Genomic DNA, 26182 nt, shown 5'->3' on the forward strand with positions numbered 1-26182 from the left:
CGCCACTCAAATCTGTCGCCAATTGGATGGAAACCAAGCTACAGTAACATTGGTGCGTCATGATGTCAACGCTTGTAAATGTAGTTTATTTTTGTACTTTATTACATTTTTTTTTACTGTTCCTTTGACAGTTTCCCTATGTAAAAACTCCAAGTCCCATAATGCAACGCTGAATATTATTATTTTTTTGCGCAGTTTTCAGGGCAGTTTACATTGTAACCGTGTGAGGGACATTGGATGACTTTGTGCCTGTGGTTAGCAGGGTTGCTTTTTTTAGTTAGTCCATTTATTTGGCAGGTATAGCTTTTTCAGAGCTATGGAGGCCCTTATCCCGGTCATCAACAAATTACAAGATGTGTTTAATACAGTTGGCGCGGACATTATCCAACTGCCGCAGATTGCTGTTGTTGGAACGCAGGTAAGAATCAGCCAGTTAGCGAACTTTAGCTATCTAGCATGCTACCGAGTTTCATTCACTCTTACGACGTTAGCTAGCTACTGTTGTCTATCACGCAGATCCAGTCATGGAACATAGAAATGTAGCTTCGTGTGCTCTGTTTTCAAGGCAAGGTTATCTGACGTTAGTTACTTAGCTGTAGCTAACCACTATCACGTTAATTAACGTGTTAGCTAGCTAGTTTAGCACTATTGTGAGCCGATAACTGGAGCGAATTTGACAGGCAGTGCAACATGGCCAAATACCCCTGTAATATACTGCTATGTTCAGCAGCAGGTGTCATAAGCCGTGACCAAAGTAAAGCAAACAACTAACTAGAGGTGATTTTGAAACGCTCCAGTGTTTTGGTTTGTTTACACTCACTTGTATCCAGTCTTCTCCTTGCCTTGGAAGACTTGAATATTTTTCAATGAATGTGAACATAATTGAACTCTTCCAAGGCATCCTCTTTGTTTGATTTCTAGAATTACCTTCCATCTGCTTAGATGAACAGAGATTATATACTTCAAATAGGCGGCACCTGTACCCTTCTCTCCAGGGGGTACACCCTTCTCTTGTAGGTGTTACATAACATGTTTGCAGTAGCCGCCATCCCCTCCCAGGCACACACAATTCCACTAATTTGCTAAGAGGATGGCACTGTCTCAGCCCTTTGGCAACCTCTGAACTGAAGGTGCCATGGCGACAAGAAGGCAGCCATAGGATGTTTCCCCAATTATCTGGCCTCCAGAGTGTTTCTGCATTGTCTTGTTACTGCTTTTCAAAGGACAGATTCACTCAGAGGGGTTTGTTAGAACTGACAGTGATTTCAGGGATTTTTCTGTTTTCCACATGACCGAGTGCAAACTAAAATAAATAGGTCAACTACAGCAAGGCGCAGCTGAGGTGAGATCAGGCAGGTTAAAATCAATGTTGTTGTGGCAAGATTTAACTCTGTCAATGCATCAGTTCTTTTGTTTTGTAAGTGATGCTGACTTGTGTTGTTTACTTTTTGTGTTGTTACTGATTGTGCTGTGTTTCTGTCTCCAGAGCAGTGGGAAGAGTTCAGTGCTAGAGGCTCTGGTGGGGAGAGACCTTCTGCCCCGTGGTACTGGCGTTGTCACCCGTCGGCCCCTCATCCTCCAGCTGGTCCATGTGGATCCAGAGGACCGCAGGAAGACCAGCGAGGAGAATGGTACTGTGAAACACGACACCATCACTGCTCTAGGGTTGTACAATTCTGGGATGCTTCTCATCAACGTTCCCAGGTTTTTCAGAAACCATGGTTAGAGTATTCCCTCTCTGCTGAGGCTATTACCTTCTGATTCTGGAAGGAAGTCCTCAAACCAGGGTTTCTGAAAAATCTGTGAACTTTGGCAAAGTGACATTCTGCTGGTGGCTGCTCTGTGTCTCCTGGCAGTTAACTGAGGATGGTGTTGTGGTTTTCATCCTTCCTGTCCCTCATGTCTACAGTCCACAGATTACTATTTAAACCAATTTAGTTGAGTGTGTGTGTCCTAGGTTGTGTGTTGTGTGTCTTTGTGTCTGTCTGTCTGTGTGTCTGTCTTGTCTGTCTGTGTGTCTGTGGCATGCTGTGTTTTGATGCTCTCTGTGCCTGTGTGTTTCTGACTCTGATTGGCCAGCCTTTTTTAGCCTGGTAGAGTTTCTTAGGCCAGGACATGCTCGTATGAATGACTGCACCAGCAAGTCATGTCACAGTGCATTATTCAGTTGGACTGTGAGAAGTGCCATGTCACCTCAGCAGATATAGAAGTCTGCATTCACAGCAGTGGACAAGCTAGCAAGTTCTAGCCGTAAATTAGGCATATAAGCTTTAACAGTGTTTCCCTTATCAAAGTTCTACAGGCACCTGAATGTTCTTACACAGCCACCAAGTCACAACAGCGCTCAATGTCATGATACTCCATCCACAATGACATCCGAATGCAAAACCAGCTTATGAGATATGCCGCTATTAGGCTTTCCCCAATAGAATGACAAATGTAGTAAAGCCTGTGTGCTTTATGAGACATTCTGCCCTATAGGCGGAGTGCTTGAGTCTGCCCTGCAGCAGGGAATAGTCACATGGAGGATGATGTAAACCACTGCACTGCTGCAGATGGCCTTGATGCAGGAGCTGCATCTATAACTACTAACCCTTCTCTCCTGTCGTCTGATCTCTTCTGAACCACAGACCCCAATGCTTGGAGAAACATGCGCCTTTACCAAGGTCTCTGTTTCCTTGTTCCGTTATTTCCTGTTGTCTGTGTTCAATCAGCAGCTTCTTACTCTAGTCTACCCCTTTCTGTTAGCCCCCTCTCCCATCCTGCCTTTTAGCCTGTTGGTTTTGCGCTGACAAACCCTGTGGCTTAGCTTGATTCAGCGAATCAAGCCCAGGAAGGTCAAACTCTGATTCAGACAAAGCACTGTATTTTCTGTATAAGGAAAGAACATCCTAAGAAAAACTATTTTGGAATGCATGGTCACAGTGTGATAACTTATTAGGTGGTAAGTATGGCCCTTAAGGGCAAATAAAATGTTATGTTTCAATTCACGCCCCTTTTTAAACATGCTGAAAAACAAACACCTCTTAAAATGTCCTCAAATAGCTGCTTATAGCTAACTAACAGCTGAATCTTGTTTATTTTATTTCATAGATAATTATAGGTAATTATTTCAGTTGAATTAATCCAACTAATGCATGTATTATTAGTTTAAATAATAACATTGTTTTATGAAAGGTGTTTGGTAGCTAGGTAGTAGTAATGCCTATTCCTGTGCTTCCCATAATGCACCAACCATGCTTTTCTCACAGCTGGCATATTTTTTTTGCTTTTGTCAAAAAACACATTTCTCACTGTATTGTTTGTTCAGATCTGTGTCTGTATCCCTCTGGGTTATTGGCCCGCATAACGTATTCCCATCCCAGCTGAACAAACAAATAAATAGGTTTACATCCTCCCTTGACACCAGTCAACATGGCAGTTTAATTACAACACAATGGGCTGCTTTCCAAGACACAGATGAAGCCTAGACCTTGAAAATCAGGTACAATGTAGCGTCCCCGTTGATGTAGTTTAGTCCTAAACTAAATCTGTGTCCGGGAAACTGGCCCTAAGAGTAGGCTGCTAGGCCCACTCCAAATGACATCTGGCAGATAGACTGGGAAAGGGGACTGAGACTGCCTTGTCATATTCCCACAGGTGTCGACGGAGAGGAATGGGGCAAATTTCTACACACCAAAAACAAGGTAGGCGATGTCTCAGTACGAACAATGCAGGTTGGTGACAAGGCAAAGCACTCCCTCAGCATTCTGTTATTCTCAGTGGAGTTCCCTTTCACTGCCACAAATAGACACACAGCTTAAACGTTTCATAAACCTAAGCAGATATAAACACACACAGAAGGCTTTCGCAGAGCCACGGGTTCCCAAGACTGAGTTTGGGAACCCTTGGCTATTGTATTGATTTGTTCACATTGGAATAACTAGATGTTTTGTGTAGGAGAGGAACTATCTCTAAGTCACATGATCAGTCGCGCACCCCCCTCTCTTTCTCTCTCTGTCGCACCCCCCTCTCTCTCTCTCTCTGTCGCACCCCCCCCTCTCTCTCTGTCGCACCCACCCTCTCTCTCTCTCTCTCTCTGTCGCACCCCCCTCTCTCTCTCTCTGTCGCACCCCCCTCTCTTTCTCTCTCTGTCGCACCCCCCTCTCTTTCTCTCTCTGTCGCACCCCCCCTCTCTTTCTCTCTCTGTCGCACCCCCCCTCTCTTTCTCTCTCTGTCGCACCCCCCTCTCTTTCTCTCTCTGTCGCACCCCCCTCTCTTTCTCTCTCTGTCGCACCCCCTCTCTTTCTCTCTCTGTCGCACCCCCTCTCTCTCTCTCTCTGTCGCACCCCCCCTCTCTCTCTCTCTCTGTCGCACCCCCTCTCTCTCTGTCGCACCCCCTCTCTCTCTGTCGCACCCCCTCTCTCTCTCTCTCTGTCGCACCCTCTCTCTCTCTCTCTGTCGCACCCCCTCTCTCTCTCTCTGTCGCACCCCCCCTCTCTCTCTCTCTCTGTCGCACCCCCCTCTCTCTCTCTCTGTCGCACCCCCTCTCTCTCTCTCTCTCTCTCTCTCTCTGTCGCACCCTCTCTCTCTCTCTCTCTCTCTGTCGCACCCCCTCTCTCTCTCTCTCTGTCGCACCCTCTCTCTCTCTCTCTGTCGCACCCCCTCTCTCTCTCTCTCTCTCTCTGTCGCACCCCCCCTCTCTCTCTCTGTCGCACCCCCTCTCTCTCTCTCTCTCTGTCGCACCCCTCTCTCTCTCTCTCTGTCGCACCCCCCCTCTCTCTCTCTCTCTGTCGCACCCCCCCTCTCTCGCTTTCTCTGTCGCACCCCCTCTCTCTCTGTGGGAATAGGGCTGAATATACACTAGAGGGAAGGGAATGGGGCTGAATAGGTCTATATAAAGTAGAGACCTGTGCAGCGAACTGCTCTCTGGTGCTCTAGATGTCTTCATGGTCACGAACAGAGAAGGCCTTGTGACGTGCTGTAAATGGATGCTGTGGGTGATACAGGATTTTTTTTACCTTCATGCTTACATTTGTAAAATCAAATTATATTTAGATTTTTGCAGTAGCCTTTTGATGTTGGGACCAGATCATAGTAAATCATATTTAAATTGATGTCATATGCACCTAATATAAACCCTAATGTAATAATGTGTTATTCCATTTTAAGGTTAAACTGTTTTTTTTTTTTTTAGATCTACACAGACTTCGATGAAATCCGTCTCGAGATCGAAGCTGAAACGGAAAGAGTTTCTGGCAATAACAAGGTATGTCAATAACAGGGTATGTCTAACAAGGTATGTCAATAACAAGGTATGTCAATAACAAGGTATGTCAATAACAGGGTATGTCAATAACAATAACAAGGTATGTCAATAACAAGGTATGTCAATAACAAGGTATGTCAATAACAGGGTATGTCAATAACAATAACAAGGTATGCCAATAACAGGGTATGTCAATAACAAGGTATGCCAATAACAATAACAAGGTATGCCAATAACAATAACAAGGTATGCCAGTAACAGGGTATGCCAATAACAGGGTATGCCAATAACAGGGTATGTCAATAACAAGGTATGCCAATAACAAGGTATGTCAATAACAAGGTATGTCAATAACAGGGTATGCCAATAACAAGGTATGTCAATAACAAGGTATACCAATAACAAGGTATGTCAATAACAATAACAAGGTATGTCAATAACAATAACAAGGTATGTCAATAACAAGGTATGTCAATAACAAGGTATGTCAATAACAATAACAGGGTATGTCAATAACAGGGTATGTCAATAACAATAACAGGGTATGTCAATAACAATAACAAGGTATGTCAATAACAGGGTATGTCAATAACAAGGTATGTCTATAACAAGGTATGTCAATAACAAGGTATGTCAATAACAGGGTATGTCAATAACAGGGTATGTCAATAACAGGGTATGTCAATAACAAGGTATGCCAATAACAAGGTATGCCAATAACAAGGTATGTCAATAACAGGGTATGTCAATAACAGGGTATGCCAATAACAAGGTATGCCAATAACAAGGTATGTCAATAACAAGGTATACCCCACAAGACATGCCACCAGAGGTCTCTTCACAGTCTCCAAGTCCAGAACAGACTATGGGAGGCGCACAGTACCACATAGAGCCATGACTACATGGAACTCGATTCCACATCAGGTAACTGATGCAGCAGTAGAATCAGATACTTTTTTAAGTACAGCCTATGGAACAACGGGGACTGTGAAGAGACACACACAAAGGTACAGGCACATGCATCAGCACACATTGTGATATTGTTGTATGGTGGTATTGAACATGTTGTGGATATGTGGTGGTGTAGAGATGTTATATGATGTACTGTTTTATCTTTAGTTCATTCAGTACGAACATAGTTCACTGTTTTAAATGTAATGTGGGTGCTTTGGTGTGTCTGGACCCCAGGAAGAGTAGCTGTTGCCTTGGCAACAGCTAATGGGGATCCGTAATAAATACGAATGTCAACAACAAAATAATTTAGTGTGAAGATAGTCCCAGACAAAGTCAAACACGTGTTATCTTTACCAACTGCTGAACTGACATTTCTGTTTGTCTTCTTCCAGGGAATCACGGATGAACCCATACACCTGAAAATCTTCTCCCCTCACGTAGTCAACCTCACACTGGTGGATCTGCCAGGTATCACAAAGGTACACACAAACAAATGTTTTATTTCAAATTGAAATGCTAATTGAGTTGCGCAAGTGGGATCGAGTTGGTTTGAACCCACCTCAAAACGTACTTAGTCTGCTGAGCTAAAGTCAAGGCATTATCTCTTGGAGATAATTCAAGTCTTCAGAGCTCAGGCAAGGGTATTCATGTTACCAGCATGGTTCACTGAACATTGAAGGAGACAGAACCCCAAGTATGGTTTGAAATATGAGATGGGCAGGCTACGTTGACAGTGTGTATGTCCACCCAGGTGCCGGTGGGAGACCAGCCCAAAGACATAGAGGTGCAGATCAAAGACTTGATAGTGAAGCACATCTCTAACCCCAACTCTATCATCTTGGCTGTGACTGCTGCCAACACAGACATGGCCACCTCAGAGGCCCTCAAAGTGGCGCGCGAGGTCGACCCTGACGGTAAACACCGTCAGGTTTCTCCCGCTCTCAATTTCTTCTCTTTTGTGTGTAGCTGACTGTCTGTCTCTCGCTCTTTGTCTCTCTTCCGTACGCTCTCTCTCCTGCTTTCGCTCTGTTAATCTCAATTGGCTGTCTCCTACAGTGGTTTCTCAAAATCCTTTAATCCTTATGTCAGACATGCCATGGCATACACCACCTAGTATAAACCCCTTGGTTACCTGTGTGTAGGATACACCGCCTAGTATAAACCCCTTGGTTACTTGGCTGTAGGATACACCGCCTAGTATAAACCCCTTGGTTACTTGGCTGTAGGATACACCGCCTAGTATAAACCCCTTGGTTACCTGGCTGTAGGATACACCGCCTAGTATAAACCCCTTGGTTACCTGGCTGTAGGATACACCGCCTAGTATAAACCCCTTGGTTACCTGGCTGTAGGATACACCGCCTAGTATAAACCCCTTGGTTACCTGGGTGTAGGATACACCGCCTAGTATAAACCCCTTGCTTACCTGGCTGTAGGATACACCGCCTAGTATAAACCCCTTGGTTACCTGGCTGTAGGATACACCGCCTAGTATAAACCCCTTGGTTACCAAGGTGTAGGATACACCGCCTAGTATAAACCCCTTGGTTACCAAGGTGTAGGATACACCGCCTAGTATAAACCCCTTGGTTACCAAGGTGTAGGATACACCGCCTAGTATAAACCCCTTGGTTACCTGGCTGTAGGATACACCGCCTAGTATAAACCCCTTGGTTACCTGGCTGTAGGATACACCGCCTAGTATAAACCCCTTGGTTACCTGGCTGTAGGATACACCGCCTAGTATAAACCCCTTGGTTACCTGGCTGTAGGATACACCGCCTAGTATAAACCCCTTGGTTACCTGGCTGTAGGATACACCGCCTAGTATAAACCCCTTGGTTACCTGGGTGTAGGATACACCGCCTAGTATAAACCCCTTGGTTACCTGGGTGTAGGATACACCGCCTAGTATAAACCCCTTGGTTACCTGGCTGTACGATACACCGCCTAGTATAAACCCCTTGGTTACCTGGCTGTAGGATACACCGCCTAGTATAAACCCCTTGGTTACCTGGCTGTAGGATACACCGCCTAGTATAAACCCCTTGGTTACCTGGCTGTAGGATACACCGCCTAGTATAAACCCCTTGGTTACCTGGCTGTAGGATACACCGCCTAGTATAAACCCCTTGGTTACCTGGGTGTAGGATACACCGCCTAGTATAAATCCCTTGGTTACCTGGCTGTAGGATACACCGCCTAGTATAAATCCCTTGGTTACCTGGCTGTAGGATACACCGCCTAGTATAAACCCCTTCGTTACCTGGCTGTAGGATACACCGCCTAGTATAAATCCCTTGGTTACCTGGCTGTAGGATACACCGCCTAGTATAAATCCCTTGGTTACCTGGCTGTAGGCTACACCGCCTAGTATAAACCCCTTGGTTACCTGGCTGTAGGCTACACCGCCTAGTATAAACCCCTTGGTTACCTGGCTGTAGGATACACCGCCTAGTATAAACCCCTTGGTTACCTGGCTGTAGGATACACCGCCTAGTATAAATCCCTTGGTTAACCTGGAGTTTCTCCTGACAGGGAGGACCTGATCCTAGATCAGCACTCCTACTCTGATTATTTTATGAATATGGGTTCTGCTGTGTGTAGGCAGGAGGACGTTGGCTGTGGTGACCAAACTGGACCTGATGGATGCTGGGACAGATGCCATGGACGTACTGATGGGTCGGGTCATCCCTGTCAAACTGGGCCTCATAGGAGTGGTCAACAGGTCTGCACCTTTACACAATACACTTCAGTCTCTAACATGTTGAATAGAGCAAGACGTCAGCCTTCTTGAAAATCCTGTATATATTTTAAAGGGAGAGGATTGCCTCTCCTCGTGCATCAAAGGGTTTTAGAAGCCAACAGTCCCTCAAGATCAAAATGGAAAAAGGGCCAGCATTCCTTTTGACGTTTGGTTTACAATGTTCTCTAACAATGTCATTAAAAAAACTCACACAGTACCACCTTCCTTCCTTTTCCAAGGAGTCAGCTCGACATCAACAATAAGAAGTCAGTGGCCGACGCCATCCGTGATGAATATGCCTTCCTACAGAAGAAGTACCCCTCCCTCGCCAGCAGAAATGGAACCAAATACTTAGCCAGAACGTTGAACAGGTATGAAAATAGAAATGTATTCTGCAAACAAGTCTTAAACAGAAGACAAGTTGAGGTTTGAAAACATTTGACCAACTTCTGATTTTGAAGTGTAATGTCACTTTGGTTGTGGACGACTATCATGCTGCATGTTGCCCTTTTCTTATTTCTAACTTCACATTCTTCTCATCCTCGTTGCCAGGTTGTTGATGCATCACATTAGAGACTGTCTCCCAGAGCTGAAGACTCGTATCAATGTGCTGGCGGCCCAGTACCAGTCCCTGCTGAGTAGCTATGGTGAACCTGTAGAGGACCAGAGCTCTACTCTGCTGCAGCTCATCACCAAGTTCGCTGCAGAGTACTGCCACACTATCGAGGGCACCGCTAAGTACATAGAGACAACAGAACTGTGAGCAACTTATACTCCCCCCCCCCCCCTTTTAGTATTTAGTTCATTTATTTGAAGAGAAAATTAGGAAGGATGGAAAGAACCTCTTGCACCTCTACTAATTGCCAGAAGGTGGCGCCAGTTCAAATTGAGCTTCACAAGTCAAACAATTGGAAGCTTTTGCAGTCCAATGTTTATTTATTTAACTAGGCAAGTCGGTTAAGAACAAATCATTTGTTACAATGACGTCCTACCCCGGCCAAACCTGGACGACGCTTCGCCAATTGTGCTCCGCCCTATGGGACTGCCAATCACTGCCGGATGTAATACAGCCTGGATTCGAACCAGGGACTGTAGTGACGCCTCTTGCACTGAGATGCAGTGCCTTAGACCGCTGCGCCACTCGGGAGCCCATACAACTGTGTAGGAGGTAGATTAGCTTGGCTAGATTAAGTAGCCTCCTACTTTGATCATTCAGTTACATAGCGAGAACTTGGGACTTCAACATTTTATCTACTAAAAGAGGATTCTGAGATAATTGGCTTTAAAGTTCCAAAACCTCATTGGTTTGAATGGTGTCCGCATTCAAACCATATATATATTTTGCATAACAATTGTGGCATTTAGAGTACTATATAGTAGAACAAGGCTGTCAACTCAATTTTGACAAATGCCGATAGAACCTTAGCTCTCGAAATGACATTGTTGTTCTCTTCCAGGTGTGGTGGAGCACGAATCTGTTATATTTTCCATGAGACGTTTGGTCGGACGCTGGAGTCCGTCGACCCGCTGGGAGGTCTGACCACCATAGACGTGCTAACAGCAATTAGGAATGCTACAGTGAGTTGTATGCTACTGGTTATGTACAGCCTCACATTTGTTGGGATCCATGTTCATTTCAAGTACAATGATGCAATGTTCAGTGTTTTGACGATCAGTTTGACACATCTGTTTAAGGGGTAAGCTTGTTATTTTAGCTTGAGTTCAAAGCAGAAAGACACATTTACCTTCTCTCTTAAGAAAATGAACACTTAACTATTCTTCTAAGCTGTGAGTTGTGTGTTAGCCAGAGACTGCTGGGTAATGTAGTCTCTCTCGCTCTCTCTCTCTGTAGGGCCCGCGGCCAGCCCTGTTTGTACCTGAGGTGTCATTTGAGCTGCTGGTGAAGAGACAGGTGAAGAGACTGGAGGAGCCCAGCCTGCGCTGTGTAGAGTTGGTTCACGAAGAGATGCAGAGAATCATCCAGCACTGCAGCAACTACAGCACACAGGTAGAGGGACACACACACACACACACACACACACACACACACACACAAGTTCACTCTGTTTTGGCAAGGTGGTGGCCGACAGACACGGTCGCCTTGTTCCTAGCTCCTTGCCAACTTTGCAGTATATATTTTTTTTGTGTTATTTCTTACATTATTTGCTCAGAATGTTTCTTGTATTATTGTATACAGCCGGAAATAACTTTTGGATATTAGATCGGCGGTCACTTACCAGACATTCGACTTCCCTGACCTGGGTCCTTTGTTTTGAACTTCCCGAGGCAGTTCTGATCATCCCAGGGGCTGCACCAAACCACCCACGTCGGAGAAGAGATTTACATCTTACATTTTAGTCATTTAGCAGACGCTCTTATCCAGAGCGACTTACAGTAGTGAATGCATACATTTCATACATTTTATTTTTTTTCTTCCCCGTACTGGTCCCCCGTGGTAATCGAACCCACAACCCTGGCGTTGTAAACACCATGCTCTACCAACTGAGCCACACGGGATAGCAGTGGGGCCCTATTCAGACTCAGGCGGCGTGCATACCGTCCACTGCTTCCCAGTATATTACTCGCCAACGTTCAGTCCCTGGACTAATCGTGTTAACCCACACGAGGCTGCAGGCCCAGACGGCATCCCAAGTCGTGTCCTCCGAGTGTTTACGGACATATCCAATCTCTCCCTATCCCGGTCTGTTGTCCCCACTTGCTTCAAGATGTCCACCATTGTTCCTGTACCCAAGAAAGCGAAGGTAACTGAACTAAATTACAATTGCCCCATAGCACTCACTTCTGTCATCATGAAGTGCTTTGAGAGGCTAGTTAAGGACCATATCGCCTCCACCTTACCAGACACCCTAGTCCCACAACAATATTCAGATCCATGGACGATGCAATCGCCATTACACTGCCCTATCCCACCTCAAGATAAATACCTATGTAATAATGCTGTTCATTGACCACAGCCAAGCTTCTACAGATGCACCGTTGAGAGAATCCTGTCGGGCTGTATCACCGCCTGGTACGGCCCGCACGCAACCGCAGGGCTCTCCAGAGGGTGGTGAGGTCTGCCCAATGCATCACCGGGGGCACACTGCCTGCCCTCCAGGACATCTACAGCACCCGATATCACAGGAAGGCCAAGAACATCACGGACCTCAGCCACCCGAGCCACGGCCTGTTCACCCCGCTATCATCTAGAAGGCGGAGACAGTACAGGTGCATCAAAGGTGGGACCCAGAGACTGAAAAACAGCTTCTATCTCCAGGCCATCAGACTGTTAAACAGCCATCACTATCAGGCCTCTGCCCAGTTATATTTTACCTTTTATTTAACGAACAAATTCTTATTTACAATGACGGCCTACCAAAAGGCTCCTGCGGGGACGGGGACTGCGATTAAAAAAAAAAATGAAATATATAAAACACAATATAGAGAGACCTAAGACAAAAACATAGCAAGGCAGCAACACATGACAACACAGTATGTTAGCAGCACAAAACATGGTACAACCATTATTGGGCACAGACAACAGCACAAAGGCAAGAAGGTAGAGACAACAATACATCACGTAAAGCAGCCACAACTGTCAGTAAGAGTGTCCATGATTGAGTCTTTGAATGAAGAGATGGAGATAAAACTGTCCAGTTTGAGTGTTTTTTTGCAGCTCGTTCCAGTCGCTAGTTGCAGTGAACTGAAAAGAGGAGCGACCCAGTGATGTGTGTGCTTTGGGGACCTTTAACAGAATGTGACTGGCAGAACGGGTGTTGTATGTGGAGGATGAGGGCTGCAGTAGATAACTCAGATAGAGGGGCGTGAGCCCTAAGAAGGTTTTATAAATAAACATCAACCAGTGGGTCTTGCGATGGATATACAGAGATGACCAGTTTACAGAGGAGTATAGAGTGCAGTGATGTGGCCGAATGGTAAAGAACATCTAGCCGTTCGAGCACCCTTACCTGCCGATCTATAAATTACGTCTCCGTAATCTAGCATGGGTAAGATGGTCATCTGAATCAGGGTTAATTTAGCAGCTGGGGTGAAAGAGGAGCGATTACAATAGAGGAAACCAAGTCTAGATTTAAATTTAGCCTGCAGCTTTGATATGTGCTGAGAGGACAGTGTACCATCAAGCCATACTCCCAAGTACTTGTATGAGGTGACTACCTCAAGCTCTAAACCTTCAGAGGTAGTAATAACACCTGTGGGAAGAGGGGCATTCTTCTTCCCAAACCACATGACCTTTGTTTTGGAGGTGTTCAGAACAAGGTTAAGGGCAGAGAAAGCTTGTTGGACACTAAGAAAGCTTTGTTGTAGAGATTTATATCAAAATCCAGGGAAGGGCCAGCTGAGTATGACTATCATCTGCGTATAAATGGATGAGAGAGCTTCCTAATGCCTGAGCTATGTTGTTGATGTAAATTGAGAAGAGCGTGGGGTCTAGGATCGATCCTTGGTGTACTCCCTTGGTGATAGGCGGTGGCTGAGACAGCAGATGTTCTGACTTTATACACTGCACTCTTTGAGAGAGGTAGTTAGCAAACCAGGCCAAAAACCCTTCGGAGACACCAATACTCCTTAGCCAGCCCACAAGAATGGCTTGGTCTACCGTGTCAATAAAAATGGCAGCACCACATTGCTTAGAATCAAGGGCAATGGTGACATCATTTAGGTCCTTTTAAGGTTGCTGTGACAAATCCATAACCTGAGCTGAAATCAGATTGCATACCAGAGAGAATACTATAGACATCAAGATATCCAGTCAGTTGATTATTGATACGTTTTTCCAACACTATTGATAAACAGGGCAAAATAGAAATAGGCCTATAAGTGTTAGGATCAGTTTGATCTCCCCCTTCAAATAAAGGACGAACCATGGCTGCCTTCCAAGCAATGGGAACCTCCCCAGAGAGGAGAGACAGGTTAAAAAGGTCAGCGATGGGCTTGGCGATGATAGGGGCAGCAACCTTAAAGAAGAAAGGATCCAAACCATCTGACCCAGATGTTTTTTTGGGGTGGTCAAGTTTAAGGAGCTCCTTTAGCACCTCGGACTCAGTGACTGCCTGCAGGGAGAAACTTTGTAGCGGGGCAGGGGAAAAAGATGGAGAAGCATCAGGGCTAGTCGCATTAGTGCCCTGAATCCTTGTCACTGTTCTAGCCGGTTACCACAGGATACTCTACCCTGCACCTTAGACTGCTGCCCCATGTACATAGTTATTGATCACTGGTCACTTTAATAATGTTTACACACACACTGTTTAAGCCACTTCATATGTATATGTATATACTGTATCCTAATCATTGCTCATCCTATATAACTACTTCTGTACACACCTTTTCTATTCATATACTGTCTACACTCACCAGACAATTTATTAGGTACACCCATCTTGTACCGTATCGGACCCCTCCCCTTTGCCTCCAGAACAGCCTGAATTATTTGGGGTATGGATTCTACAAGTCGGAAATGTTTACAGGGATGTTTCTCCATGCTGATGTGATGGCATCACGCAGTTGCTGCAGATTGGACGGTGTTACACCACCTCCACCAGCCTGTACTGTTGACACCAGGCAGGATGGGGCCATGGACTCCTGCTGCTTACGCCAAATCCTGACTCTGCCCATCAGCATGATAAAACAGGAACTGAGATTTGTTGGACCAGTAAACGTTTTTCCACTCCTCAGTTGTCCAGTGTTGATGAACGTCTGCCCACTGGAGCTGATTCATCTTGTTTTTAGCTGATAGGAGTGGAACCCGGTGTGGTCGTCTGCTGAAATAGCCCATCTGTGACAAGGACCAACGAGTTGTGCTTTCCGTGATGCCGCTCTGCACACTGTTGTACTGCACCATTATTTGTCTGTATGTGGCCCGCTGTTAGCTTGCATGATTCTTGCCGTTCTCCTTCGGCCTCGCATCAACAAGCTGTTTTCGTGCACAGGACTGTCGATGACTGGAAGTGTTTTTTATGTTTTTTCCTCACCATTCTCGGTAAACCCTAGACACTTTCGTGTGTGAAAATCCCAGGAGGGCGACCGTTTCTGAGATACTTGATCCGGCATGCCTGGGCCCAATGAATATACCACTCAAAGTCCCTTAGAATGGCAAAAAGACCTAACGGTCAATCAAACAGTAACTGAACGCTTCCGTGTCTGGCTCCTTTATATAACAAGCCACAGCCACATGTCTCACTGTCTGTAGGAGTGATCCATTTTCGTGAACGGGGTGGTGTACCTAAATAAACTGGCCCGTGTGAATGTAAACTCAGCAAAAAAAGAAACGTCCTCACTGTCAACTGTGTTTATTTTCAGCAAACTTAGTGTAAATATTTGTATGAACATAAGATTCATCAACTGAGACATAAACTGAACAAGTTCCACAGACATGTGACTAACAGAAATGGAATAATGTGTCCCTGAACAAAGGGGGGGGGGGGTCAAAATCAAAAGTAACAGTCAGTATCTGGTGTGGCCACCAGCTGCAGTGCATCTCCTCCTCATGGACTGCACCAGATTTGCCAGTTCTTGCTGTGAGATGTAACCCTACTCTTCCACCAAGGCACCTGCAAGTTCCCGGACATTTCTGGGGGGTGAATGGCCCTAGCCCTCACCCTCCGATCCAACAGGTCCCAGACGTGCTCAATGGGATTGAGATCCGGGCTCTTCGCTGGCCATGGCAGAACACTGACATTCCTGTCAACGCACCGCGTTGAGATTGCCTGCAATGACGACAAGTTCAGTACAATGACACACTGCCCCAGACCATTACGGACCCTCCACCTCCAAATCGATCCCGCACCACCAGAGTACAGGCCTCGGTGTAACGCTCATTCCTTCGACGATAAACACGAATCTGACCATCACCCCTGGTGAGACAAAACCGTGACTCGTCAGTGAAGAGCACTTTTTCCCAGTCCTGTCTGGTCCAGCGACGTTGTTGCCGGTGATTTCTGGTGAGGACCTGCCTTACAACAGGCCTACTAGCCCTCAGCCCAGTCTCTCTCAGCCTATTGCAGACAGTCTGAGCACTGATGGAGGGATTGCGCGTTCCTGGTGTAACTCGGGCAGTTGTTGTTGCCATCCTGTACCTGTCTCGCAGGTGTGATGTTCGGATGTACCGATCTTGTGCAGGTGTTGTTACACGTGGTCTGCCACTGCGTGGACGTTGTCCACTGTCCGTCCTGTCTCCCAGTAGCATGTGCATGTTCATTAATTGTTTATGGTTCATTGAACAAGCATGGGAAACAATGTTTAAACCCAATGAACAATGTTTAAACCCTTTACAATGAAGATCTGTGAAGTTAATTGGATTTTTACCAATGATCTTTTGCTGAGTTTATGTATGTGTAACTTCTGAGTGGTACTAAAGTGTGGACACACCTAATTCCAGGGTTTTTCTGTATTTGTACTATTTTCTATGTTGTAGAATAATAGTGAAGACATCAAAACTATGAAATAACACATGGAATCATGAAGTAAACAAATCAAAATATATTTAAGAATTCAAAGTATCCACCCTTTGCCTTGATGACAGCTTTGCACCCTTGGCATTCTCTCAACCAGTTTCATGAGGTAGTCACCTGGAATGCATTTCAATTAACAGGTGTGCCTTGTTAATTTGTTGAATTTGTGTTGTATCTCTCTAGGAGCTGTTGAGGTTTCCTAAGCTCCATGATGCCATAGTAGAAGTGGTCACATCCCTCCTCAGGAAAAGGTTACCAGTCACCAATGAGATGGTGAGTGTTTTCGCTTACATTTGCATGAATAAGCCATTATAAATGTTTGTAAATGCTCTCTGATTCACTACAATAACCCATAAACCCCATAGATTGAATTTATAGTATAATACTGTCTGTTTTGCTGTCTTTAAGTGTACCAAATCACGTTTCTTGTCTTTCTTTTCAGGTTCATAACTTGGTGGCCATCGAGTTGGCCTACATTAACACCAAACACCCTGACTTTGCTGATGCCTGTGGCCTCATGAACAACAACATAGAGGTATGAAACATTGTTCAGAGTTGGAAATTGCTTCTTTAAATTGTATTCTACTGTATATGAAGTGTTGTACTTAATGATATCATGTGGTTGTGTGTCATAGGAACAGAGACGTAACAGAATGAGAGAGCTGCCCTCGTCTGTTCCCCGGGATAAGGTAACAGACCGTCACGTGGTTAGGATTTGTTCGATTGCTACAAAAAGTACAGTTTTCTCATTGTTTCTTTATGGCTCCCAGTCTACCCTTTAGAGCAGTGCTAGAAGCCATATGTCTTTATGGCTCCCAGTCTACCTTTTAGAGCAGTGCTAGAAGCCATATGTCTTTATGGCTCCCAGTCTACCCTTTAGAGCAGCGCTAGAAGCCATATGTCTTTATGGCTCCCAGTCTACCCTTTAGAGCAGCGCTAGAAGCCATATGTCTTTATGGCTCCCAGTCTACCCTTTAGAGCAGCGCTAGAAGCCATATGTCTTTATGGCTCCCAGTCTACCCTTTAGAGCAGTGCTAGAAGCCATATGTCTTTATGGCTCCCAGTCTACCCTTTAGAGCAGCGCTAGAAGCCATATGTCTGTCTCTGTGTCTGTCCCTGTGTCTTGTCTGTCCACTACTTTTTATTTCCTCTAGTCTTCTGTCCACTCCTCCTTCGTCTTTCACTCTCTCTGCTCTCTGTCTCTTTCGCTCGCGCTCTCTCTAGTCCTTTAAGGGCCCAGGTGTTGAGTCTCTCTCCCCCACTGGTCTTCCTCCCCCAGAAGGAGAAAGATCCAAGGTGTGTCCCTGTGTGTCACTCTATGCCTGCCTGCGTCCTACCTCAACCAGGGTTGGGCTTCATTTCAATTCAGTTCATTTAGGAAGTTAACTTTTAGTCAAATTGGCAGTCGTCAATTGAGAACTAATTCAAATGGAATTGCCCTTGACCCCAAGCCACCCTCATTCTCCCTTGACCCCAAGCCACCCTCATTCTCCCCTGACCCCAAGCCTGTAGGCTGAAGGCCCTACTTTGTGTATGGTGCAATTGTGTTCCCCTTCTCTATTCCCCTTCCACCCCTCTGAGGGTGAACTACATTTCCCATCTGACACCTCCTCCCGGCATGTGTGCTTCTGTATGGAGGGAGATCTTGTACAATATGTGACCCTGCCGCTGTCAGAAAGTCAGTATATGTACAGACATGACTGTATAGTCTGTAGATGTTCCATCATACCAGCCAGGCTGATGTAATAGCCTGGAGAGAGGCATACGTTTTGGGAATACATGGTCACACGTGTATGATTGCGGCTCTACTGAAAAGTTATCTGTTTATAAAAGAGATTTTAATCTCAAGGAGACTGTATAAATGATCTGTAACTGTTCTGTCTGTGTGTATTTCCTGGTCTCCAGGCTGCAGGTGGGGGTTCCCAGGGAGACCAGGATGTAGGGACAGGGAACTGGAGGGGCATGTTGAAGAAGGGAGAGGAGGGGATCGGCGGAGACAAGTCCATGCTCCAGACCTCTAACCCTGGCAGCCCTCAGAGGGGCCACGCCGTCAACCTGCTGGATGTGGTGAGTAGTAGCATCCAGACAAATGTTTAGCCTGCTTTACCACATAATAATACAACAAAACCTAACTCTTAATTCTTAGGAGTAAAAGTTATTCTAAGAGAATTATCTCTAGGCTGTTTGAGAGAAGATTCTAATGCTAAGCAACCACATTACTTTTTGAGTTGTCAGTGATTGGTCTGTTTGTGTCCTTGTATCCCCCCCCCAGCCTGTTCCCGTTTCCAGGAAGCTGTCGGCCAGAGAGCAGAGGGACTGTGAGGTCATCGAGAGGCTTATCAAGTCCTATTTCCTCATCGTCAGGAAAAACATCCAGGACAGGTATGGTGCCCGCTGTGTTTCTACTTCCTGTTGTTAGACTCTCTCCTGTGATTTCTAGAAATAATATGTTGAAATGGTTTTCCTCTGTTTTATTTGTCGTTCTACTTGACTCTCTCAATCGGAATCTGTCCTCTTTTCCTTTTCACCTGCTAAGAAATTGAGAAAGTCATCATTTTTGCCCCTTACACTCCTTCTCTAATCCACCCTTTCTATACACTGAGTGTACAATACATTAGGACCACCTTCTTGATTTTGAGTTGCACCCCCTTTAGCCCTCAGAACAGCCTCAATTCGTCGGGTCATGGATTCTACAAGGTGATGAAAGCGTTCCACAGGGATGCTGGCCCATGTTGACTCCAATGCTTCCCACAGTTTTGTCAAGTTGGCTGGATGTCCTTTGGATGGTGGACCATTCTTGATACACACAGGAAACTGTTGAGCGTGAAAAACCCAGCAGCGTTGCAGTTCTTAACATTTACATTTTACATTCACACACTCAAACCAGTGCGCCTGGCACCTACTACCATACTGCATTCAATGGCACTTCAATATTTTGTTTTGCCCATTCACCCTCTGAATGACACACATACACAATTCATGTCTCAAGGCTTAAAAATCCTTCTTTAACCTGTCTCCTCCCCTTCATCTACACTGATTGAAGTGGATTTAACAGGTGACATCAATAAGTGATCATAGCTTTCACCCCGTCAGTCTGTCATGGAAAGAGCAGGTGTTCCTAATGTTTAGTACACTCGGTGTACTTCTCTCTCCCTCTTCACTTCCTCCTGCAGCGTGCCCAAGGCGGTGATGCACTTCCTGGTGAACCATGTAAAGGACAGCCTGCAGAGTGAGCTGGTGGGTCAGCTGTATAAGGCTGGTCTGCTGGATGACCTGCTCACTGAGTCGGAAGACATGGCCCAGAGACGCAACGAAGCTGCAGACATGCTCAAGGTACAGTTGTGTGTGTGTGTGTAGAACCTGCTCACTGAGTCTGAAGACATGCTCAAGGTACAGTTGTGTGTGTGTGTGTAGAACCTGCTCACTGAGTCTGAAGACATGCTCAAGGTACAGTTGTGTGTGTGGAACCTGCTCACTGAGTCTGAAGACATGCTCAAGGTACAGTTGTGTGTGTGTGTAGAACCTGCTCACTGAGTCTGAAGACATGCTCAAGGTACAGTTGTGTGTGTGTGTGGAACCTGCTCACTGAGTCTGAAGACATGCTCAAGGTACAGTTGTGTGTGTGTGGAACCTGCTCACTGAGTCTGAAGACATGCTCAAGGTACAGTTGTGTGTGTGTGTGTAGAACCTGCTCACTGAGTCTGAAGACATGCTCAAGGTACAGTTGTGTGTGTGTGTGGAACCTGCTCACTGAGTCTGAAGACATGCTCAAGGTACAGTTGTGTGTGTGTGGAACCTGCTCACTGAGTCTGAAGACATGCTCAAGGTACAGTTGTGTGTGTGTGTGTGTGTGTAGAACCTGCTCACTGAGTCTGAAGACATGCTCAAGGTACAGTTGTGTGTGTATAGAACCTGCTCACTGAGTCTGAAGACATGCTCAAGGTACAGGCCTGGGATTAGTTGCAGAACTATGGGAGTTTGAAGTATGACAGATGTGTTTTTGGGGCAGTAACTCCCAGCACCACAAATGAGAAGCTTGGTTGTGTGTTTTAACCCTTTTCTAACATGATCTAACTGAGCCTCCCTGTGGCTCAGTTGGTAGAGCATGGTGTTTGCAACGCCAGGGTTGTGGGTTCGATTCCCACGGGGGGCCAGTACGGGGGAAAAAATATGTATGAAATGAATTGAAATGTCTGCATTCACTACTGTAAGTCGCTCTGGATAAGAGCGTCTGCTAAATGACTAAAATGTAAATGAATGTAGCAGCTATTGTGACTAACTGTGACCTCCTGGCTTTGACGTTTCTGTATGAATTTGCTCATCTAAACTGTGTTTTCCGCTCTGTGTCTGCAGGCCTTGCAGAAAGCCAGTCAGGTGATAGCTGAGATCAGAGAAACACACCTGTGGTGAGGTCCTCTACCTCCGTACTCCCTCCCTCCTACATGGACCCTAAGCACTGAACCCTGTTCTGTCTCAAACTCACCTGGACTGCAGAGACGGCCAACTTGGAAATACACTGGTGTCAATTTGTGTTTGAGTATCAATTCTCCATCCTTCTGAAGTTGTCACTTCCACACTCCCCTGTCATGTTTTTAAAAGCAATGGATTGGTGTAAGCCTTGGCTGGAGGGAGTTTCAACCAAATCCATGACCGGGAGTGTAAAACGACACACTTCTGGTAATGAGTGGAGAATGGGGACACACATTTGGAAATAGTTGTAGATTGTATTATATGGACTTGATCTATACAGTATCAGTCTTCACCTGCATCACATCGCACACCACATGATCTTTCATATGTAAGTATTATATTGATGAACGTGTGAGGTCTACCTCCTGAATAATGTGGAGCTAAATTAAAGATGTTTACTCCAGTTTCTGGCTTGCTGGAATGTATGCTGAGACTTGTAAATGCTGTCTGTCTTCGTCATGTTTACTGATCTATTGTCTCGCATGCCTGTGCTACTGCTGAAAAGGTCCTTACATGGTATCTCTCATTTGTGTTGCTGATATTTACAAAGAGCAGAGAAATGCCACTCTGACGTAGAATAAGTGTTATTTGTTGGTTGAAAGCACCATAATGCAGCTGCAAAACGTACACTTCCATGTTCTCTGAATGTGGTTTGACGTCTTTTCACCAAACAATGCTACACCGTCTCATGTATCTGTCGCTAAATGTGTTTAAGATATCTAGGGTATTCATGAGGTCATTTGTCCTACTATATTGATCATGATAATTCGTTGTCATACCCACAATACCATGTGGTAAACTATTGGTAGTAAAGGCAGAATTGTGTGACATGTCTAACTTGAAGTGGCAGGTTTATTCTGTATGTTCTCAAAAAGTGGTACCAGGGTTGAATGAGTCATTTATTGACTTGTGATCCAGTCTGCTGTTATACCAGACGGAACAATAAACATCAACACGTATACAGACACATTATCATCATGGGCCGATCTCCAGTCACGGCTGCCTGCCCTCGACCATGGCGGCTGCTCCTTTACCTCACACGGCCCATCTTCTTGCCTCGACCTTTGGCGCTGAGGGGCAGGAAGGGGTTAAGAAATCTGAATCACTTGGCAGCCAGGTAGTAAGCCCAGTAGTGAACGTCTCTGTTGCAGCACTTCACTGCATTCTGAGTCTAACGCTTCACCCAGAAGTGTGCACTTGTTCTCACTCCCTCTCATGCAAGGGGGAGTCAGAGACTGGTGGGAAAAGTGGTCCATTTCTGGGTCAAGTGTGAATAAGTTGAATGGTTTGTCAGTCCATCAGGATTTTACTTCTTTTGGCTTGATGTTTATCATTAAATAGTTTTATTGTGCTGTAATTTCAGACCAGACCATGTTGGCAGTTTGCATCGTCACCACTTACAATGTCTTCAAGCTATCGTGCAGTGATCATGCTGTATGCAATGCGCACAGACGGACATAGGCAGTGTAAGCGATGGTCATGGCTGTTTCTTTGGTTTCAATCAATGTTTGTTCCACTGGTCATTAAATGACCCTCCCTGCTTGAGAGTTTGAAAGGAATGATGGGAAATGGAGTTGATAGAATGGCAACCAGTGACTCAGCCCAATTAAAATGAAAACCACAATGCTGGGTCTTGTTCATTAGGCACAACATGGAAGAAACTGTTCCAAACTGTACTCTGTACTTGTCCAATAAGAGATGCTTGTCTGTTTATTAGTCTACGTGTTTTTTCTTTTCATTTTGTACCCTAATAAACACGACTCAGAATTTCTTTGTTCCTCAGTCCAAATTTCTGAACCTCCGTGTTCCTTACCTCTGGTGGTCCTGGACCCGGGTGAGAAGCTGGTTAATCTGTAAGGGCACAAGACTTGCTGTAAGCTTTGATAAACAACACTTTTTAGTTACTGTGGTGGAAACCTGTACAGGTGGAGTCTATCGGAGAGAAACCCAGGAACCTGATGATACTATAGAACACAGAATTCACTTTTAGTTTAACTTGTTGTTCACCTGTAAACTAGTACTGTTGTTCAACTTTCATGTACCCACCAGGGTTGGGGTCAATTCAGGAAGTCATTTTAAATTCCAAGTGTCTTCAATGATTTTCAATGAGGGAAATGTCTATTTGTAATTTCGTTTACTTTCTGAATTGAAATGGAATTGACCCCAACCCTGGTACCCACTGCCTGGGACCTCTCATTGCCATCCGAAAGCAGACAAGACTATATCACAGTATTCCTCAGATCCCAGGGATGTTGAGAGGAGAAATGAACCCAGAAACATGCCGATGACCCTGTAGACTTCAGAATTCAGCTGTAAGTCACCTCTGATGTAGCCACTGCCTGGGGCCTCCCACATTGCCAACCGAAAGAAGAGGAGACTGCATCTCAAGGTGAGAGAATACACTGAGACGGGATTAGGCGACCTGAGACGATAGTCAATATTAAAGGTAAGACCACCCAGATCCCATCCAACTTATGAAAATCTTGCTGCTGTTGAGAAATACTGGAAACTATTGTATTTCATTGAGGGTGACTATTGTATACTTGTTTCTGTGTTAGGTCAAGGTGACTTCATCATACTTCTGTTTCTTGAGTTTGTGATGTGTGTTGTCTAGGTGACTTACATCATACTTCTGTTTCTTGAGTTTCTCACTGAGGTCAAACTTCTCTGCCTCCAACTCCATCATCCGCTGCCACATCTCACTGGCCTTCTCCCTGTTGGGCAACAGTGGATCAGAACACTGACTTTCTTTCCCCATAGAACCCTTGTTGTCTCACTGAAGAATGTTCATCATTCGAACCGTTCACATAGTCATGTCTTCAGTCATAAGCTAAAAAACATCAGACATTAACCATCATAAATAATTATGATAACACTGTCAGCTTTTCTGAGGATGGGCAAATTCTGAATATTAACGATGACGTCATACTTGAGTTTGTCCTCATTCAGATGGTCGATGCTGAGAGGTTTCCTTCGGTCAGCAAGAATCTTCTTCTTCTTCTCTCTCTCTGTCTGTTTCTTGGCTCCTTTGCGGTTTTCACTCTGAGCATTGAAACATCACAAATACCATTGTTCTCATAGATATTTTGGAGGATATATTTTGGAGGAAATGTTCATTGCCTCACATTACTTGATGCTTCCGTTACACTATTATCAATATCTATATGATAAAGAATACGCTGGGGGGTTTTGAAGATACAATATTCCACTGACCTTCTGCTGGATACCTCCATACTGGTGGGTCATGTTGGTGAGAGCCTTCTTCTTCTTGGCGTCATCATCCTGCTTCCTACGCTGATCCTCTGCCTCCTTCCTGTCCTTCTCCTCCTGCACACGGAGCATTAGGGAAGAAATATCTATCAAGATCTATCATAGAAATTACATCCACAATCTGTTGCCCCGTTAGCCATTAGAAGTTATATTGTATTAGTCATATGTGGTCCTGTGTGGGTCAGTTGGTAAGAGTATGCAACACCCAGGTTGTGGGTTCAATTCCAGCATAGAACACACATTAGCTAAGTGTCATAATGGAGAGAAGACTCACCGCAACCCTGGCCTGCCTCTCCTTCTCCCTCTCTGCACGAACCCTCTGCTGCTCTGCCCTCTCTGCGCGACGTTTCTCCTGCACACACGCGCACACTCAGTGACCAAGTTGTTAGGCGTCGCATTGCAATGTTTCTAGGAACAGTGAAAGAACATTCACTCCAGATTCTAAAATGGCCGACTCACAATCCTGTTGACGAGACTGATGAGCTCCTCTTCTTCCTTCTTCCTCTGGATGAAGTGAGACTCGATCAAAGACTGGAGCTCGGACAGGTCCTTCTCCTGACGCTTCCTGTGGATGTCCTGACCACCACACAGACGAATCAGATTAACTAATAAGAATAGTTTGTTTTGTTAAGACAACATACATGTAATACACCCTGAAAATAGTCATTTCCATAGTTAGACGTCATCTTTTATTGACTTTCTGTACCTCTCATTTGCTTCATCTTAACAGGATACAGTTGGAGGCAAGTCTGTCACAAATGGTTAGTTAGTTTTCTTATCATGATGTGTGTATCAGTGGAGGCTGCTGAGGGGAGGACGGCTCATAATAATGGCTGGAACGGAGCGAATGGAATGGCATCAAACACGCGTTTGATGTATTTGATACCATTCCACTCCAGCCATTACCACGAGCCCGTCCTCCCCATTTAAGGTGCCACCAACCACCTGTGGTGTGTGTTTATGTGATTCAACTTACATCAAAGTCCACTTTCTCGCCATCAGGCATCTTTGGTGCAGAGATGTTTGGCACAAACCTATGTAAATTAAAATAGTGTGTCTAATGTGTATATATCATTTCAATTTGAGCATTTCAGTAAATGTCATGTGATCTTTCAAGATAACTTATAATATAACGTATCATCATCTGTCAGTGGGAGAAAAAAAAATGGGCTACCCAGAAACACTTGGAGGAGCGTCCTCCAGGCAGAAATGACTAAGAGTGCCCTCAACTGGTGTGACCTAGAAAAACTTGCCCCGTACCGAGCGAGATGGAGGATATTCATCAACGGCCTATGATCCTTATAAGAGCCAAGGTCTTAAAGCTGGAATCCGTAGCGGTGAAACGGCCACGTCTGTTTTGCAATATTACAACAACAAAGAAGCTACTTCAAACAACCAACACTGTTTCCCCCCCCCGGCTATGACATCACTGCACGCGTAATAGAACAGCAGAATATGTACTATGATTTTTTATTTTTTTTAACAAATGGGCCTGGTGGCGGCCAGTGGCGCTGTTTCCACTTCTCAGCTTCAAGACCTAAAACAAGTAAAAGCTTTATTCAACCCGCATCGTGGAAGTTCAGCTTTACAGCGTGATTTGAAATTTAAAGGCAGAGAGACTGTATTCACGGCAAAAGCTGCATATGTCGGCTCAATCGGAAATGACCTTGACATTTCTATTGTGGAATCTGTAACGCTTCAGCTTCACAGACTGAAAAGAGCCCTGAATCAGTCTGTCAAATTCAATCTAAAAACTTACTTTGGTTTGGGCTTGGATCCATCTGTAATAAAGGACAGTGACTCTTAGCTTGAACATATCATACAATAGGTTGTAAGTATTATTAGAAGTATGTCATGTTAATCAGGATAGTACTTTAAAGCTGTACTGGATGGGGTCATAAAAGTATTATTGTGTAATACAATATACAGTGCATTGGCATATACACAAGCAGTAAATCTTTCAAATAGACAAAAATGACAAAACATGAGTAAAATCTCCATTTTATCGACATACATTCAGATAAG

At 45.0% G+C, this 26182-nt stretch overlaps 2 protein-coding genes and 1 non-coding gene across 6 annotated transcripts in view; 2 read left to right on the forward strand and 1 right to left on the reverse strand.

The window, feature by feature from the left end:
* LOC106561645 (dynamin-1-like protein) lies at positions 1 to 22658 on the forward strand. 4 transcript variants are annotated; one of them, XM_014125798.2, is made up of 20 exons: positions 1 to 418; positions 1487 to 1631; positions 2631 to 2666; positions 3640 to 3686; positions 5177 to 5248; positions 6595 to 6681; positions 6954 to 7116; positions 8810 to 8930; positions 9188 to 9319; positions 9501 to 9707; positions 10406 to 10526; positions 10801 to 10956; positions 16601 to 16690; positions 16860 to 16952; positions 17053 to 17106; positions 17642 to 17713; positions 18323 to 18484; positions 18690 to 18799; positions 19591 to 19750; positions 20771 to 22658. In XM_014125798.2, the coding sequence occupies exons 1-20, from the start codon at positions 317 to 319 to the stop codon at positions 20825 to 20827; spliced, it is 2187 nt and encodes a 728-aa protein (XP_013981273.2). In that variant the 5' UTR covers positions 1 to 316; the 3' UTR covers positions 20828 to 22658. The 4 variants fall into 4 exon arrangements, with proteins under 4 accessions (XP_013981273.2, XP_013981275.2, XP_013981274.2 ...); XM_014125800.2 differs by lacking the exon at positions 17642 to 17713 and having other exon boundaries at positions 2 to 418; XM_014125799.2 differs by lacking the exon at positions 2631 to 2666 and having other exon boundaries at positions 2 to 418.
* Positions 20496 to 20570, forward strand: trnaa-ugc (transfer RNA alanine (anticodon UGC)). The gene has a single exon. It is a non-coding gene; the product is annotated as a tRNA-Ala (tRNA).
* LOC106561647 (troponin T, cardiac muscle isoforms) overlaps positions 21774 to 26182 on the reverse strand; it is a 6691-nt gene continuing 2282 nt past the window's right edge. Inside the window, exons 4-12 of the mRNA XM_014125804.2 lie at positions 25917 to 25938; positions 25134 to 25191; positions 24617 to 24733; positions 24432 to 24509; positions 24101 to 24214; positions 23817 to 23929; positions 23511 to 23601; positions 22701 to 22738; positions 21774 to 21957 (exon numbers count right to left, since the gene is read on the reverse strand). Coding sequence (XP_013981279.1) covers positions 21918 to 21957; positions 22701 to 22738; positions 23511 to 23601; positions 23817 to 23929; positions 24101 to 24214; positions 24432 to 24509; positions 24617 to 24733; positions 25134 to 25191; positions 25917 to 25938 — 671 coding nt within the window. The 3' untranslated portion in view covers positions 21774 to 21917. The remainder of the gene's footprint in view (positions 21958 to 22700; positions 22739 to 23510; positions 23602 to 23816; positions 23930 to 24100; positions 24215 to 24431; positions 24510 to 24616; positions 24734 to 25133; positions 25192 to 25916; positions 25939 to 26182) is intronic.

The sequence above is a fragment of the Salmo salar genome, chromosome ssa10, assembly GCF_905237065.1.
Source record: "Salmo salar chromosome ssa10, Ssal_v3.1, whole genome shotgun sequence".
Lineage (NCBI taxonomy): Eukaryota > Metazoa > Chordata > Actinopteri > Salmoniformes > Salmonidae > Salmo > Salmo salar.

Coding starts and splice junctions, on each gene's coding strand:
- LOC106561645 (XM_014125798.2), top strand. CDS start 317: ATGGAGGCCCTTATCCCGGTCATCAACAAATTACAAGATGTGTTTAAT. Junction 419..1,486: donor TTGCTGTTGTTGGAACGCAG/GTAAGAATCAGC, acceptor TTCTGTCTCCAG/AGCAGTGGGAAGAGTTCAGT. Junction 2,667..3,639: donor AAACATGCGCCTTTACCAAG/GTCTCTGTTTCC, acceptor ATATTCCCACAG/GTGTCGACGGAGAGGAATGG.